The following is a 16277-nucleotide window of genomic DNA, read 5'->3' as shown; positions in this document are numbered from 1 at the left end:
CCCAGCATTAATAGATTCTGTAGGAACCAATTCCTGAGCATGAGTATGGCAGCTGTTCACAGGCAGCACAAAGCAGGAAATAGAGGAAGCTGTTGAAGCACTCAGACATATGCAGAGAACAAGTACTCAGAGTTGCCTAATTCACCTGGGCAGGACACCCAGGCACCTGCATGTTGGGGGGCTGTCACCAATAGCAATCTCTTGCACTGTCACCCCTCAGTACTGCAGTGGTCCCTTGCCTGTGCTACAACAGTTGCATGCCCTGTGTCCTGGGTCCCCAAGCCATCTCCAGGTCTCCAGTACCATCAAATAGCACCCTGGAGCTGCAGAATTACCAAAGTGGAAGGCTTGGGCTGTCTTGGCATGGTTGAAATCATTCCCTTGATGCTGTGGCTGTGTTAGAGTCAGCTGCAGACAGATTTGTGCAGCTTGGCTTGTTGGTGCAAGAATATTGGTGGGGGTTCAGGGGAAGTGGCAGCAGGGTGCTGGGGTCTGGGCAGAGGGACAGAAGGAGCCCTTTATGATGGTCAGGCCTCCATGTGTCTGGAAACTTATTTGTTCCTGTGCCCTTTCTGCCAGCATCTGTCTCATGTAGCTGTGTGTGTGAATTCTCCGTGAAGTGGGATTGAAACGGAGAGGAAAACTGCAACAGCCAAAGTGATGGCAAAGCTGGAGGCAGTGTCTACTCTGCCTTAGCAAGAAGTCTGTCCTCTGGAGGTATTTGATGATTAAGCAGGCTCCAATGGCTGAATTTTTGTACTCTCAGGCCACCCTGTAAGGGTGGAACTTTGCTCAGCTGTGTCCCCAGGGTGAGGAAAGGGAGAGGCTTTGCGGTGCCAAGACGTCCAAAGGGCAGCCGGGGAGCCAGGAGGAGGCCAGGAACAGAGTGGGATGGGAAATGGTCCACAAAGCCTTAGGAGGCTGGAGCAGTGCTGCTTCTCCAGCTTTTGCTAGAGTTGAAGGGACAGACTGTGATGCCAAGTGAAAGCCTATGCTCTTCAGGATTATAGGATTCTTCTCCACTGTGGCAGGCTTGGGGCATGGGAGTAGCGATGAGAGGTGCAGGGCAGGATGCTCTCAACATCTGCACCAGGGTCTCACAGCAGAACAGGAGAGATGAAAGCTCCAGGTATTTCAAACACTGTCTGTCCATCCTGTGGCCTTTTTCTGGCTGCAGTTGTCTGTTACTTTCCTCCCCTTGCCCTATTGGGGCACAGTGCTGGACCATCTCTCCTTGGCATGTACTGCTTTGCTGCTGCAGCTGCCTCAGTGTGAGATCCCACCAGCACCTCCCCAAAAGAGCTCCCATTGTGCTTGGCAGCAGACAACTCCTGTGCAGCTGGCAGGCAAAAGTCAGCTCTGGTTCTCCCTCAGTGTGTGTGCTCCAGGCACCTTTTCTAATGCTGTTTACTTCTCTAACAGGTTCCTCCTCCATCCATGGAGTAACAGAATTTGTGACTTTAAAGCCCCAGTACAGATCATGGAATTATATAATGGTTTGGGTTGGAAGAGAACTAGAGGGGCATCTAGTTCCAATGCCCCTGCCATGGGCAGGCGTGCCACACTCTAGATCAGGTTGCCCAGGGCCCCATCTGGCCTGCCTTGAATACTTCCAAGCCAGTGGAGATGATCTCTTCTGTTCACAGGGTTATCACACTTCTTACAGATTTCTGTACAGTGTAACTGGGTGACAGCTGCAGGGTTAGAGCACCTCTTCTGGGATAAGACTCAGATGTCTGACTGCCTGACACATCAACAGGAGAGCCCACCTGCCATAGTTTTGCTGCTTAGTCACCATCATTCTTAAAGGTTTTGCATGCTAATGTGTTACATTTCAGCTCTGAACCCCAACCTTTTTCTCCTAAATTAGAGCTTTTTAGTTGATGGATATTCTTCTCAGGCAGGTACTGTAATTAAGTCATTTTTCAGTCTTCAGTTCTTTGTAGTGAATGGAGTCTTAAAATACCCATGTCAAAGACTCAGAGGAAGACCTTTCAGTGTTTATTCTTCCTGATGCTCACTCATTTTTCAGTTCAGACTCTTTTGAAACGGAGGACTTCAGAGCTGGGTGAGGCATTCTGGGTGGGTGTCAGCACTAGTTTACCTTGCTATGCTCCTGTGCCCTTGTCCAAAACCCCAGTGGTCCTCTGCAACGTTCAGGGAACTCCTGTTGAATTTTGTCTGATCAAGCCAAAAAATTACTGCCCAGAATACAGTCCTGCATGTGGCTGTGTTTCTTGTTCCATTAATACAGTAATGCATCTGTCTGCATTAAACCTGCTTGGTTTGAATAATTCCATCTTATTCAGGGTACCCTGCATCACTCAGTGACTCATATGCCTCATCTTTATTTGTGATCCTGTTGAATTGATCCTCACTTCTCCACATGACAGCAGTGATTTTCCATTTACTCTGTTATGTGGGATTAAGTAAATCCAGTCTCTGGAGAACCTGTTTAGAAATGCCTTCTTTTCTGGATAGTCTCCACTCCACTGGCAGTGGATTTTAAAGGTGGGTTGGTTTTTTTGGGTTTTGTTTTGTTGGTTTTTTTGTTTGTTTGGTTGGGGTTTTTTTCTCTTTTTGCCTTTTAGAAAGAAATGAGCAGAAAATTATTGTATAATTCTACCTTTTTGCCAAAAACTGTGCTCACTCTGCCTAATTGTGGGATTGTGTCCTTGTAGGATTTCCTTTGTCCTGGATGGAAATAAAGGTCCATTATAAAGTAGCATTTTATTTCCTCATTTAAAATATGAAAACTGAATTCTACCATCCATGGATTTTTCTTGATGTCTTTCTTTTCTCATTTTTGTGTGACGTGTCTGTTATCTCTTATCTGGCTTACTATGTCCATTTATATATTTATATTTGCTGTCTTTATTGAAGCACAGATGCAGGACAGACTTTTCATCAGTACTGTTCTCTTCATGTTTTTTGAATTGTATATTTAAAACATCCTTTTTAAGAAGGATTTCATTCAGCTTTCATTCTTTTGTCTATCAGAGGTTTTGCTCACGCTTTTGTTGATGCCTTGCCTCAGTTTTAGCAGCTTAGCTATTTTACACCACCATATTACTTCACTTTTTTCTTTGTCAATGGTTGGAATCATTCTCTGCTCACACTGAATGCCATGGGGCTGTCTGGGCAACCAGAGGCGGTTTGGGGCCATGGTTGTGGTCTTATCTGGCATAGAGACATCCCAACAAAGCTCTGCATTAGGCATGTTTAGCATACCAAGCCACTCCAATGGCTCTGGAGAAGCATCCCTGTTCTGTCCCTGTTCAGCTCCCTGGTGTATCACCAAAGTCTGGAGTAAGAGTTTTCACCCCAGCCAGATCCTGCTCCTGGCAGCCAGTTTAGCCTTTTGCTCAGATTAATTATTCCCTGCCCTAGTTTCATTGCCCCCCCTCTCATGGTCGGCAGTGGCTCCTCCCCTCCTGGCCTCCACATACTTCAAATATTTGCAGCTGGTTTGTTTTGTCCTGAGTCACTGCTTGACTGTGCTGAGCTGTGGGCCGGGGCTGGGCTTGCCTGGCGGCTGGGAGCAGCTCCACCAGAGATCCCTGGGATTGTCCTGGTCCCTCTCCAGGGAGCATCACCTGCGGGATGCTGCCAGGTGAGCCCTGAGGAGCAGCAGCTGGGGGGCAAGGCAGGCATTGGGGTGAGCCCTGCAGCATGGCGGACCTGCATCCCCTTGGATCTGCTCTGTGTGGGTCAGCTCTGCTCAGGGAAAACCTCTAATTGCACGTGTGCTCCCACTAGGAGGCTGGCTAATGGCAATTCAAGGTTTTTGTTAATTGGAAGAAAGTTGATGGCAGTGACATTTCTCAGGTGAGCAGGATGAGCAGTGTGATTGCAATAGCAAACCACAGCCTCCCCAGGAAGGGCAGAGGTGGGAGTGTGCTCCATCTTCACACCCCATTGCCAGGGCTGGGTTAGGAGCTGCTGCTGGGTCTCTCATGGGTCCAGCAGGGGTATAGCAAAGCTCAAAAGCAGGTGCTCCTGGGAGGCTGTCTCAGACCATCAACCGAGGAAAAACCGGAGAACAGAATCTCTGAGAATTGTGATTGAGAACTTTGTTTTTGGAAATGTATTTCTGAATGCCTATTTAGCAACTGTGTCATGGGTAAATATGAATTTGTCACTGGATTGGAATTTGTTGGCTTCATTAAAAATACAAGTTATATTCCTGCAGGCCAACAAAGCCCATTCAAGCTGTGGTGTATGTCTTAGCGTCTCCAAAGTTGATGTGCATGATGAATCAAATTGAAAGGTAACATCTAAATAGAAAATCTGTGGAGTAAAATGGAGATGTGTTTAAAAAATACTTACTAGATGACCAAAATCTACAGCTGTGAAATTGGTGGGTTTAGCTAACTGCTTAATAAGCCTCATTTAGGGAAAGCTGCTGTTAGACATACAAGGATGTGTGACAAACAAGAAAAATAAATTAATGACAATTAACAGAGATAGTATGAAATGCAAAAAGTAAGAGTATTTAAATGCATCAGAAACAAACACTAAGCAATACATATTGGTCAGATATAAGAGCCAAATATTACAAGATACAGATATAAGAGCCAAATAAATTCTATATTTGAATATTTTGAGCTGTAAGTGTTTGGAAACTCAAAAACTTTTGAGTTAATTGCTGAAGGAGGATGCTGGACTAGGGATAAACAGCAAGAGTTCGAAGAGCCTTAACTGCAATGTAGCCTTGTTTTTGGAGGAGTCTTGGAATGTTCTGAAAGAGCAAGAAGGCCAGAGGAGAATTAATTTGTATGAGTTTTCAAAATTGTCCAAATACTGATACAATGCACAAGTGATGCCCAGCATTGTGCCAGGTCATCCAGGCTGAGCTGATAACTACTGTGGGCTTAAAATCTGTGCAATGAAGGTTTTAATTTCCCTTCCATAGGCAGAGACTTGAGACTTGCCAAAGGAGGGTGTCACAGAGCTGGCAGTCTCACAAGTGTGGGTTGAATCCTTGCCACAGGGTACTTTCTGTAAGGGCCTGACCTAGATTTACTTGCTTGGGGTTTGCTTGGTGGAGCGTGGGGAGCTGCTGCATTTGCCAGCAGTGCTGGGCATCCCCAGCTCTGTTGAGGGGAGCTGGAGCCAAACACATGGTGTGACTGCAGTTAGCTCTGGCTAAGGCTGGGAGCACAGCAGGGTTGTTTGGTGGTGCAGTAAACTCCAGAGGTGTCCTGTACAAAACTTAACGTGGTGGCATTTTTCCTGGGGCTAAATATAAAATCCTGTTCTTCGACCAAAGAAATGTAATCTTTTCCATTTGTCTTCCCAAATGCTGCTGTATGGGTCATATCTTGCTGTGATTTTGGCTTGTCTTAATTTTCAAGATTCTTCCCAGCCCACCCCATGCAATAGTATCATCTCACTGCCCACCCCCTCTGGGTTTCACACACCTGTTTGCATTGCAAATTAACACCTTCCTCTTTCTTCCAGGCTGCCTTCCCACTTGAACTTGCTCTCCTGCAAAACAAGTGCCATGCCTTCTTTAAGATAACTCATTTGTTGTTCCTTCATTAACTCCCTGAGCCACAAAGACCTGCTGACTGTATTATCTTAGTGCTTAGTTGTCCCTCCTGTACGTTTTTCTGCTCATACCCTGTCCAGGCTCCCAGTGCTGTGTCTGGGGATATCCCTGTGGGTGTTTGTGGAGGACCTTGCACAGCAGGGCCCAATCTGCTCCTAACTTATCAAATGCTGTAGAAATGCAAAGAGCAAAATAAGTTAAACCCGGCATCTGCTCTGAGGCCCTCCTTGTGTATTCCTGCTGCATTTGTGTTGTTAAAGTTCATCACTGGGGGCTGCTGGAAAGCCAAGACAGGCTCTGATGGGGTTAGGCTTAAGGATACTTGCCAGTAGGAATCAGTGAGGCCTTTTCTTCCCAGTGATTGCCTACTAAATGAAGTGCTGGTTGTGTCACTGAATCCTCCTCCATGGAGCTGGTTGTTTTGCCTCTCCTGAGGCTAGATTTCAAGGCAGGGCAGCAGAGATGCCAGCTTAGAGAGACAAATATCTTCCCTCCCACATTGAGGGCATCTGTGTTTCAGCTGGGTTTCCCATTTGCCAGACTGGCACTGGGAATGATTTTGAAGTTGTTCTTTCTGCAGAGAGGCACAATGGTTCATCCTCAGCCCGGATAGCTCTAAGAACATACTGTTTGATGCTGATGCTCCTGGTTTCTGCTGAGTCTGCTCTGCAATGGGAAGGGCCAAAAGGGCTGGCATGGTTTCAGATAATCATGGGCTGAGTCAGTGTCTCAGCTTGGGTGTCTTTTCTTTCTTGGATTGTTTCAGTGTGAAGACCCTGGCCTGGAGGAGCAGTGGACTTAGGCTGAGGCAGCAATTTTCCCATCCCGTGTTTCATGCTGCTGTGCTGGGGGCTGCCATCACCCCACAGAGCACGGCTGGGGCTGCTTGCAGCCTGCCCAGCACCTGGGCAGAAGCACTGGGAGCAAGGGGGTCTGTTAGGGGCTGTGCACAGTCAGTACTGCGGTACCAGGATAAGGGCTGTGCACAGTCAGTACTGTGGTACCGGGATAAGGGCTGTGGGTACTGTGGTACCGGGATGAGGGCTGTGCACAGTCGGTACTGTGGTACCAGGATAAGGGCTGTGCACAATCGGTACTGTGGTACCGGGATAAGGGCTGTGGGTACTGTGGTACGGGGATGAGGGCTGTGCACAGTCGGTACTGTGGTACGGGGATGAGGGCTGTGCACAATCGGTACTGTGGTACCGGGATAAGGGCTGTGCACAGTTGGTACTGCGGTACCGGGATAAATCCCAAGCCCTGCTGCGTGTCCCTGGGATTAAGCAGGGCTGAGCCTCTGTTGTCTGATGCTGTCACTGGAGAGGTCAGGGACCTCTGGAAGTGCCTGTCCTGCAAAAACATTCCTGGAAACGTTTGGACTGGAGCATGTCTGTAGCTCTAAAAAAAATTCTGCTGATGGAGGGCAGCTGGGGCTCCGTAGCAGACGGTGCATTTGTGGAATCAGCCATTGACATGAAGTGGGGTACCCGAGGCAGACTGGTGCTGCAAGGGGCTCCGTGCTGCCCTGGAATGGGGGAGCCCCGAGTGTTCCTGGCCTCGAGGGGTGGCCAGGGAGGAGTCGGGGGCAGCACTGTGTCCGTGGTTTCGGTCCGGGGGCGCAGCCTTTAAGCGCAGGCAGGTGGGGCAGAGAGCGGTGGGGCCCAGGAATCCGCGGGTGATGAAAAGTCTCAATGGAGGCGGAGGAGGCTGGGCCGGCCCGGGGCCGCAGGTGGCACAGAAAACCAGGAGGAGAGGCGGCCCGGGGGTCCGGACGGGGCCGCGGAGGGCGGCCCGCAGCCCCGGGCCCTGCGGGCGGGGCAGCCCTGCCCGGCCGCGCTGGCCGGGCTCCAGCTCCAGGCTTTGCCGGCGGCAGCAGCGCTGCCGTGCCCGGGGCCCTCCGCGGCCATTGAGATGGAAATGCCCCGGGCCCGGAGAATGGAGACCCTGTTCCCAGCCTGAGGGAGGGGCGGCCGCCATTGCCTAGCGGGGGCTTCCCTCCGTGCCTGCAGCTCCCGGAGCCGCGGGGTGGGAGCGGAGCCGAGCCCCAGCCGGCACCAGGGCAGACCGTGTGGGGCAGGTTTGTGCCCGCCGTGCCGGTGCCGGGGCTGTGCGGCGCCCCTGGTGCTGCCAGGGTGGGCTGTGGGAGCAGCCGGGTCTCCCTGAAGCCTGGAGATGGCCCCTCTGGAAAGGCCCTTGGACTCTCAGTAGTGCTGTTCCTCGGTCTCATGGGTCACATGTGTAGCAGTTCAGATGCTATTTGTCTCCTGCCCTGGTATCCTTGCTGGAGCACGCTGATCTCGATTATCTCTCTTGCAGAGATGACTCTCCTGTCCTCCCAGACACCATCCCTGGAGCCGTCCTCGGCCACCACCGAGAGCGCAGAGCAAAGGATGCTGGAGAAGAGGGCCAAGGTTATTGAGGAACTGCTCCAGACAGAGCGGGACTATATCAGAGACCTGGAGATGTGTGTGGAGAGGATCATGGTGCCCCTGCAGCAGGCACAGGTAGAGCTGGGAAGGGAGGGGACACTGTGGTGCAGCACTGGTGGATTGGGGTGAGATACTGAGTCCATTTAGTTCTCAGAGGGGACTACACAGCACGGGAACCCACAGAGGAAATTAAAGCTATTCCGAGGGGAGGAGGGTGGTTCCTACGGTTCCCTGCACTGGTTGCAATAAGCCCATCTGCTTTGAGATCCTGCTGAACCCTCATCCTCGCTGGGAACAAGAGACCTGGCAGCAAGTATCACACATTGAATTTTTTGGTGCAGGAAAAGTTTCCTTTTGTTTGGTTATAGGTTAAATTCATTGACAGGAGAAATAAGATATGGGGTCTTGGCATGGGGACAGATTTAGTGGGAGGAAAAAGAGAAAACAGGTGAGCAGAGGCAGGGGTGGAATTGCTGGGAAAGAGAAGGACACGTAAGGAGTGAGAGTTTCAGTGCATTGAGGACAAGGGAATGCGTTGAGGAGGTCACACCAGGTGCCTGCTGTGAAGCTGAGGACCGATAGGTTGCAGGGGGAAAATGTGGGGGCTGTTGAGTCCAACTGGGACATGTTCCCCATCCAGGACATCTCTTTTTCCATTCACTAGATGCAGAACATAGACTTTGAGGGCCTTTTTGGAAACATCCACATGGTAATAAACTTCTCCAAGCAGCTGCTGTCCACCTTGGAGGCTTCAGATGCCATCGGTATGAGTTCTGCTGTTACCTGTTCTCAGAAGGCTGGGGTGGGCATTGCTAGTGGCAGGGCATAACAGTTAAATGATGGGAGAGGATCAGTGGGACTGGGCTTTCTCCCTGCTGGTACCCATCACCACTCATCATCAACACAAGCCCAGGAGATCTGTGTTGCCCCAGGGGTCACTATGCTCAGACACAGTGCCTGTGGCTGTCCATGGCCCTTTGCCCCAGAGTGCTGCCAGCTTGGGCTGTTCGTGCCTTGGGCTGCCTGTGCCTTTGCTCTGTGGCTCCTGTGACCATTATCTCCACTATTCCCCCGGGAGACCTGGATTGGTTGAGCTCTCTGTGTTGGTGGGTGATGAGGAGGGGTCCTGCGTGCTGTAGCAGAGCTCTTTTCTTGAGCTGTGCGTGTGGAACGGGGACACCGGATGTCTTATCAAGAGACACACCAGTGTTTTTGGAGGCAGCTGGGAACCAGGAGACTCTGAAGTTCTGCTTTGCTGCTGTCTGCAGGACCAGTGTTCCTGACACATCGTGCAGAGCTGGAGAGTGTCTACAGGGTGTATTGCCAGAACCATGATGAGGCCATTGCACTGCTGGAAACCTACGAGAAGGATGAGAAATTGCAGAAACTACTTTTGGAGCTGCTGGATAGTCTCAGGTTTGAGCCTCCTCAGGTGGCAGCCACCAGGTTGGGATAGGGGGATCAGTTTCCAACATCCCTGCCCCTCTTCAGCAGTGTTTAGATAGTTCAGGTGGTGACTGCAGAAGGTCTGATGGTGGCACTGCATAGTTGACTGGGCTCTGGGTTCAAATGGCCCCCTGCACCAATGCACATGGGCTAGGAAACTTGTAGACCCCCTTAAAATCTGCATAGAAGCCACCAATGTATAGAGAAGGTGGCATGTCCTGGACTGAGGGCTCCTGTTGCCCAAACCCTGAGCCACCATGGCTGCTGAGGAAGGAGCTGCTTGTGGAGCAGGCACAGCTTGTGGAGCCAACTGCCCCAGGAGCCAGCAGTACCAGTGGCTGCTCTGGGAGGAGAGGGCTGCCCACTGCCCTGGCAGCCTCACTGGGCAGGGCACAGACACTGGCTGTGGGATTGCACACCTGCCACCCCATTAACCCTTGCATTTCTTTGCTTTTTGGCACTCTGTGGGCCGGCAGGAGCCTGTACAGTGAATGGTGAGTACTTCCTCTTAGTCCCTGCTTGTCTGTCTGTGTTGGTGTGGCCATGCCTTGTAACTAACCTTCTGCCACAGGCTGGGTGCATGCTGGGCTGCCCTAACAGTGCCTTGTGGAGGCACCACTGGGAGGAGGGGGATGTCTGTGGCATCATTGCAGCAGAGGCAGTGGGTGGGCTGCACAGATATGCAGCACAAGTGATGAGGTGAGGGGAAGTCTTGGGCAGGAAACAGGATTTGGGAGCCCTCAGCCCCAAGGAGCCAGGAAAGCCCTGCAGTGACTGCGGTCCTGCAGTCAGTCTGTCCTTCACTGGGAGACAGACCTGGGCAGTTGGTTGGTGGAACAGCATGTGAAACAAGTGGCTCTCTGGCAAGTATGAGGCTGTGCCTCTGTGGGATTTCATGGTGGGTCTGGTAATGAAGAGGATCCTGGTTGGGAAGTGTGACCTGCTGTGAGTAAGGAACAGACCTGGGGTTGATCTGAGAGCACCAGGAGTTCAGGAGTGCAATGAATTTGGACATAAGGGTGGCTTGATGTAGGGAGTACAGTGGATTTAGAAGCATTGTAGGTCTGGGTCTGGTTGGCACTGGTTTGAGGGGGCAGAATCTGTGTGGCAGAGCCGGACTGACACCTGGTACATCTCCTTTGTCCTGACTTTCCAGGGGTTGCACAAACTACATTAACCTGGGCTCCTTCCTCATCAAGCCAGTGCAGAGGGTGATGCGGTACCCGCTGCTGCTGATGGAGCTGCTGAGTGCTACCCCTGAGGCCCACCCTGATAAGGCACCACTCACAGCTGCTGTCCTTGCAGTCAAAGAGATCAATGTCAACATCAACGAGTACAAGCGCCGCAAGGACCTGGGTGAGGAGCTGGGCAGTGCTGGGCACAGAGAGACAGGAGTGGCTGTGCTGAGATCAGTGTGTCCTGGCCACTGAGCCTTAGCTGGCAACCATGTCATGGAGAACTCTCGCTGCTTAGGGGAGTTGGGCCCCATCACCTTTGTAACTGCCCTTCAGGTAGCTGCTGGTTGTGAGCAGATCCCCCTCTACTTCCTCATGTCCAGCCCACCTGGCTCCCCCATCTCTCCTCATGGATTAGGAGATGTGGTTCTCCCACATCGCCCATGGCCTCCAGGCACCAAAACTAGACACAGTGTACTACCAAAACTACCCAAGTGTAGCCTCACTGGGGCTGAACAGAGGGAGAAAATTACTCCCTTTGATACCTGCTAGCCACCCTGTTTTCCCTTGAAAGTCCCCAGTTTGTGCAAATCTTACACTTCAGTCTTTCCTCATAGCCCCACTGAAGCTGAGGTGACAGAGGCTGCATGTAATGATTGCTTGTATTTGCTAAAGAAGCAATATAGACACCTTCTGCATGTCCAGGGACTATTGTGCATCATCTCCTATGTCATCTTATGATGGCACTATGCATAATCCTGTGGAAGACTTTGAATTCTTTGTCTACAAACTGAAGGGCATGTCAAGAACCAAACATGTGACACAGTGCTGGATGAGATGGGAGGTTATTATACAATATTTTATAAGGGCATGCAGTGATAGGGCTGGATAATAGCTTTAAAAATAATAACGGCTGGGAAAAGTCTTTACAGTGAGGATGGTAAGGCACTGGATCAGGCTGCCTGCAGAAGTTATGGATGCCCCACCCAAGGAAGTGTTCAGGAAGACCAGGTTGGATGGGGCTTTGAGCAGCTTGGTCTTGTAGATGTAAAGGGGTTAGAACTAGATGATTTTTAGGTCACTTCAACCCAAGCCATTCTGTAATGAAATGTGGGGTTCTTAGGACTGCAGAGGCTTGGGGAAGAGGAGAACTAACAAGGTGATTGTTGATGAAGCAGTGTAAGACATGGGTGTTTGTGCTTACAAGTGTTTTGATTTCTGTATCAATCTCTTTAGTGCTAAAGTACAGAAAAGGGGATGAGGATAGCCTCATGGAGAAGATCTCCAAGCTCAACTTCCACTCTATCATCAAGAAATCCAACCGTGTGAGCAGCCACCTCAAGCATCTCACAGGCTTTGCCCCCCAGGTACTGTGCATCAGCTGCACTTAGCCCCTGCAGTGCTTCTCCAGCAGTATCTGCTGTCCCTCCACACCCCTTCTTTTCCCTGTCCAGCTCTGATCCAGGCCAGCGAGGCAGAGTGAACTTAGGGTCTGATCCACCCATCTCTGCTGCCCAGCTTGGGGGCAGGAGAGCCCCACATCTTGTAGTCTGGGAGGGACTGAGTCCTGCATTGCCTCCCTTGAAACACTTTCTCTCACAGCTAAAGGATGAAGCCTTTGAAGAGACAGAGAAGAACTTCCGGATGCAGGAGCGTCTGATCAAGTCCTTCATCCGGGACCTTTCCCTGTACCTGCAGCATGTCCGGGTGAGCCACTCTGGGTGTGATGCCAGGCCTGTGGGGCTCACCATGCACTGCCCCTCCTGTCTGCATGGTGTGTGCCTGCAGTGCCTCTGGCCACGGCTCCTGCCTCAGCTCTGCTGGGGCTGGGTGGTCTGGGCTGCCCTGGGAGCCCCTTCTGGGCAGCAAGCATGGCTCAGCTGTGTCTCTCTGGTGCAGGAGTCAGCTTGTATGAAGGCACTGGCAGCAGGGAGCATGTGGGACCTGTGCACAGAGAAGGGAAGTGGGGACTTGGACCAGTTCCAGAAAGTGAATCGTCTCATCAGTGACCAGCTCTTCTCTAGCTTTGTGAGTGAGGCTTGTGCCCCTTTGAGGCCCTCCCTGGGGGTCTGCTGCAGATGGGCAGGCTCTGGGAGGCTGCAGGGATGGTAACCTGGGAGAGCTGTGAGCATTCCTTTTTAGCTGTGCCCTCCTGAGAGCTGTGATGCCTAGCAGTTTATGACTGTGCCTGCATTTTTTCAGCCCTACCTGAAATGCTACAGCTCTTTATGTGAGTGGTTCAGGTACTTTGCATAGAGTTACCCATGCTGGCACAATTATGTAAGATTGTAGGATAATTGCTGTTGGAAGGGACCTCTGGAGCTCCAGTGGCTGCCACCAGGAGACAGTCACTGTATTGTCCTGGGGGGGCTGTGTGCTGGAGAGTGAGCTGCTGGCATTCACAGTGGGAGAGAGCACCCTGTCTCACCGTCTCCCTGCACCTGTGCCCACCAGAAAGAGCGGACAGAGCGTCTGGTGAGCTCGCCCCTGAGCCAGCTGCTGAGCATGTTTGCGGGGCCCCACAAGCTGGTGCAGAAGCGCTTCGACAAACTGCTCGACTTCCACAACTGCTCCGAGCGAGCGGAGAAGCTGAAGGACAAGCGGACGCTGGAGGAGCTGCAGTCAGCCCGCAACAACTACGAGGCCCTCAACGCGCAGCTGCTGGACGAGCTGCCCCAGTTCCTGCGCTTCGCCAAGGAGCTCTTTGCCAGCTGCGTGCGTGGCTACGCCGAGGCACACTGCGACTTCGTGCGCCTGGCCCTGGAGGAGCTCACACCGCTGCTGTCGGTGAGTTCACTCACTGGGACGTGTCACATCGTGGGGGAAGCTGCTACTGCAGTTTCAGGGCACTAGTGACTTGTGGAGAGCTCCTGTGGGATGGTGTTGGAGCCAGGATTGCAGGGTTATGTTGCAGTTGTGTGTAGAAGGCTCTTGGAGCAGTGGCAGGACAGCATTCACCTGAGAGAATCTCAGGTCACAAGTTTGAGGACCACTTAGAGCTGAGTCCAGACAGGACTGCAGACCTGGGCTTGATGCAAGTCACAGACAGAACTCAGAGCCCTGCCATGGTCTATGCTTGGTCACTTCTTCCTGCACCTGTCACCTAACCAGGATCCTGACTTTGCTCTGGTTCCAGTTGCTGAAGGTGTCTGGCAGGGAAGGGAACCTCATTGCCATCTTCCAGGATGAGCACAGTCGAGTCCTCCAGCAGCTCCAGGCCTTCACCTTCTTCCCAGAGTCCCAGGCAGCTCCCAAGAAGACTTTTGAAAGGAAAAGCATGGAGCGGCAGTCTGCCCGGCGGCAGCCCCTCGGTGGCCTGGTGAGTTCCCTCTGCCCGGTGCCAGGGCCTGCAGAGCCCAGCACAGCCACTCACACCTGCCTTGTTCCTCTGCAGCCCACCCACTTCCTGCAGTCGGATGACATCCGCGCTGCCCTCCTGGCCCGCTATCCCCCAGAGAGTCTCTTCCAGGCAGAGCGCAATTTCAATGCTGCCCAGGACCTGGATGTCTCCCTGTTGGAAGGAGACATTGTGGGTGTCATCAAGAAGAAGGACCCCATGGGCAGCCAGAATCGCTGGCTCATAGACAATGGGGGTAGGTGGCTGTTCCCTGCCCTTGCTGTGAGTCTCCTCCTCTGGTCTCCCTGTGCCCCAGTCTGAGCTCCCTTCCTGTCCCTCTCTGCAGTGACCAAAGGCTTTGTGTACAGCTCCTTTCTGAAGCCCTACAACCCCCGCCGCAGCCAGTCGGACGTCTCTGTGGGCAGCCACTCTTCCAACGAGTCGGAGCTCAGCAGCTCCTCTCCCCAAAGCAACGCCACCCTGACCTTCAGCCCCAGTGGGGCGGCCGTCACCTTCACTCAGAAACCCCTGCAGGACTCTGTCTCCCCAGCAGAGTCCCCACTGGAGGTGGACTCCCCCTGTGTGCCCCAGCTTGGCTCTGGTGACAGGATGGCCCCGCTGGCTGGCACTGTGACATCCCAGCGCCGCTGCAGCCGCCCCGAGCAGGGCTGCAGCCCCAGCTCTCGCAACGGGCACCCCACCAAAGCACGTCTCAGGCCCACGCCCTCTGTGGAGGACAGAGACTCAGGGCTGGAGAACAGCGAGTCAGAGGGCAACCAGGTGAGTCTTCAGCCACCCACGTGGGGCTGGGGGTGCCAAGGGCTAACTGCTTTGATTGGCTGGGGACAGAATCATCCTCCTCCCTGGCAGTGACCATGAATATGTAGGAGGTGGGATATGAGACCTTTTCTTCCAACAGCAGAGAACCAGGCTTCAGATGGGGGTGGGCAGAGGCCAGGATGGGGCCAGGGCTGTCGTTGGGGAGAAGGACAAAAGCCCACACATCCTATGCAGTGTGAGATTAAGGCTGTGTGGTGTGACCACCTAACTGATGCTCTCCCCTTGTCTGGCAGGTCTACTACGCTCTCTACACCTTCAAAGGCCGAAACACCAATGAGCTGAGCGTGTCAGCTAACCAGAGACTCAGGATCCTGCAGTTTGAGGACATCACAGGCAATCAGGAGTGGTGGCTGGCTGAGGCCCACGGCAAGCAGGGCTATGTGCCCTCAAGTTACATCCGGAAGACAGAGTACACGTGAATCTGCAGACAGAGCCTGCACCCCGTGCCTTGTTCCTGCTGGGACTGCTGGGGTCTGGGGGAGGCTGGCCAGCCCTGCAGCCCTCACTGCTCACCCTTAAGGCTATGCCTCTCACAGCTGTGCAGTGCTCCTGGGCCCCAAACACTGGCTGCCATCGTCCCTTTAGGGAACAGAGAGGGTGGACTGGCCAGGTAGGCAGGAGCAGGCAGCTTGGGTGAGGGCAGGGGTGAGTTCACCTCTTAGGTGTGTTTGAGCCTCCTGTGTCCAGCCAGGAGCAGGGGAACAAAGCTTGGGGCTGTCACTTGGCCAGAAGAGTAAGGCTTGACTCAGGCTGAGGAGCTGCTGTGGATTTAAATTGTGGAAGGCTAATGCTGAGTTTCTGGAGATTGTCTTTAGTCAAGTAGTGTTAAAAGCAACCCAGACTTTGTGAATACGCTCCCTGTGCAGCGGGAGCCTGGTCTCACCTGTCTCTGCAGGACTTGGGATGGGATATTTACACACTGCCTGGGAAAGCAGCTCTGAGGTTTGCTGGGAGTAGTTGAGCCCTAGGTCTGGGATGGATATGGCCTCTGAAACCCTCACAACAAAACCCCCAGCAGGTGCCTTCTCCCTTGTGCTTAGTCTCCCAGGGGCTTGGCCTTTCCAAGGTCTGCTGCTGCCAGCAACCATCAGGTTCGCATCTTTCAGCTGAGCCAGAAGCCCAGAACAGCATACCCTTGTCAGCACAGTATTGGCTGTGCCCAGGACCCATCTTTGCACTGACGTGCCCACCTGGCCGCTCTGGGTGGAGCAGGGGAGAAAGCAAAGCACAAGCTGTCCTCCACCCTGTTTTTTGGGGTCTGACCAGAATTGCCTCACCTGTGCTTTACTGCACAGCATTGGAGAGGGTGCTGACATTCTGGAGCAGCAGGAGCATCATCCCTGGGAGGGCTGTGGTGCCTTTTGCTGGGTTGGTGTGTGATAAGGCTGCTGCCATGTCCTGAAGGGAAGAGGTTCCCTTCATGGGGCAGCGTTTGTATCCCCTGTACTGCTGCTCTGCAAATAAAGATTTGCCTTTATGTATAGAAAGTGCCTTTG

General features: G+C 52.7%; 1 protein-coding gene across 2 annotated transcripts in view; it reads left to right on the top strand.

Annotated features, from left to right (window-relative positions):
- DNMBP (dynamin binding protein) overlaps positions 1-16268 on the top strand; it is a 33922-nt gene extending 17654 nt beyond the window's left edge. For both annotated transcript variants that reach the window (XM_059476616.1, XM_059476618.1), the window contains 13 exons: positions 7871-8058; positions 8648-8747; positions 9252-9399; positions 9906-9923; positions 10586-10785; positions 11841-11971; positions 12207-12311; positions 12504-12632; positions 13059-13391; positions 13741-13923; positions 13999-14197; positions 14288-14721; positions 15015-16268. In XM_059476616.1, the coding sequence (XP_059332599.1) occupies positions 7871-8058; positions 8648-8747; positions 9252-9399; positions 9906-9923; positions 10586-10785; positions 11841-11971; positions 12207-12311; positions 12504-12632; positions 13059-13391; positions 13741-13923; positions 13999-14197; positions 14288-14721; positions 15015-15200 (2354 nt within the window). In that variant the 3' untranslated portion in view covers positions 15201-16268. The remainder of the gene's footprint in view (positions 1-7870; positions 8059-8647; positions 8748-9251; positions 9400-9905; positions 9924-10585; positions 10786-11840; positions 11972-12206; positions 12312-12503; positions 12633-13058; positions 13392-13740; positions 13924-13998; positions 14198-14287; positions 14722-15014) is intronic.
- Positions 16269-16277: the final 9 nt, after the last annotated feature.

Source organism: Ammospiza nelsoni, chromosome 8, assembly GCF_027579445.1.
Source record: "Ammospiza nelsoni isolate bAmmNel1 chromosome 8, bAmmNel1.pri, whole genome shotgun sequence".
In the NCBI taxonomy this organism is placed as follows: Eukaryota; Metazoa; Chordata; class Aves; order Passeriformes; family Passerellidae; genus Ammospiza; species Ammospiza nelsoni.
Note: the sequence above shows the minus strand (reverse complement) of the source record. Positions and strands in the feature narration are given on the sequence as shown.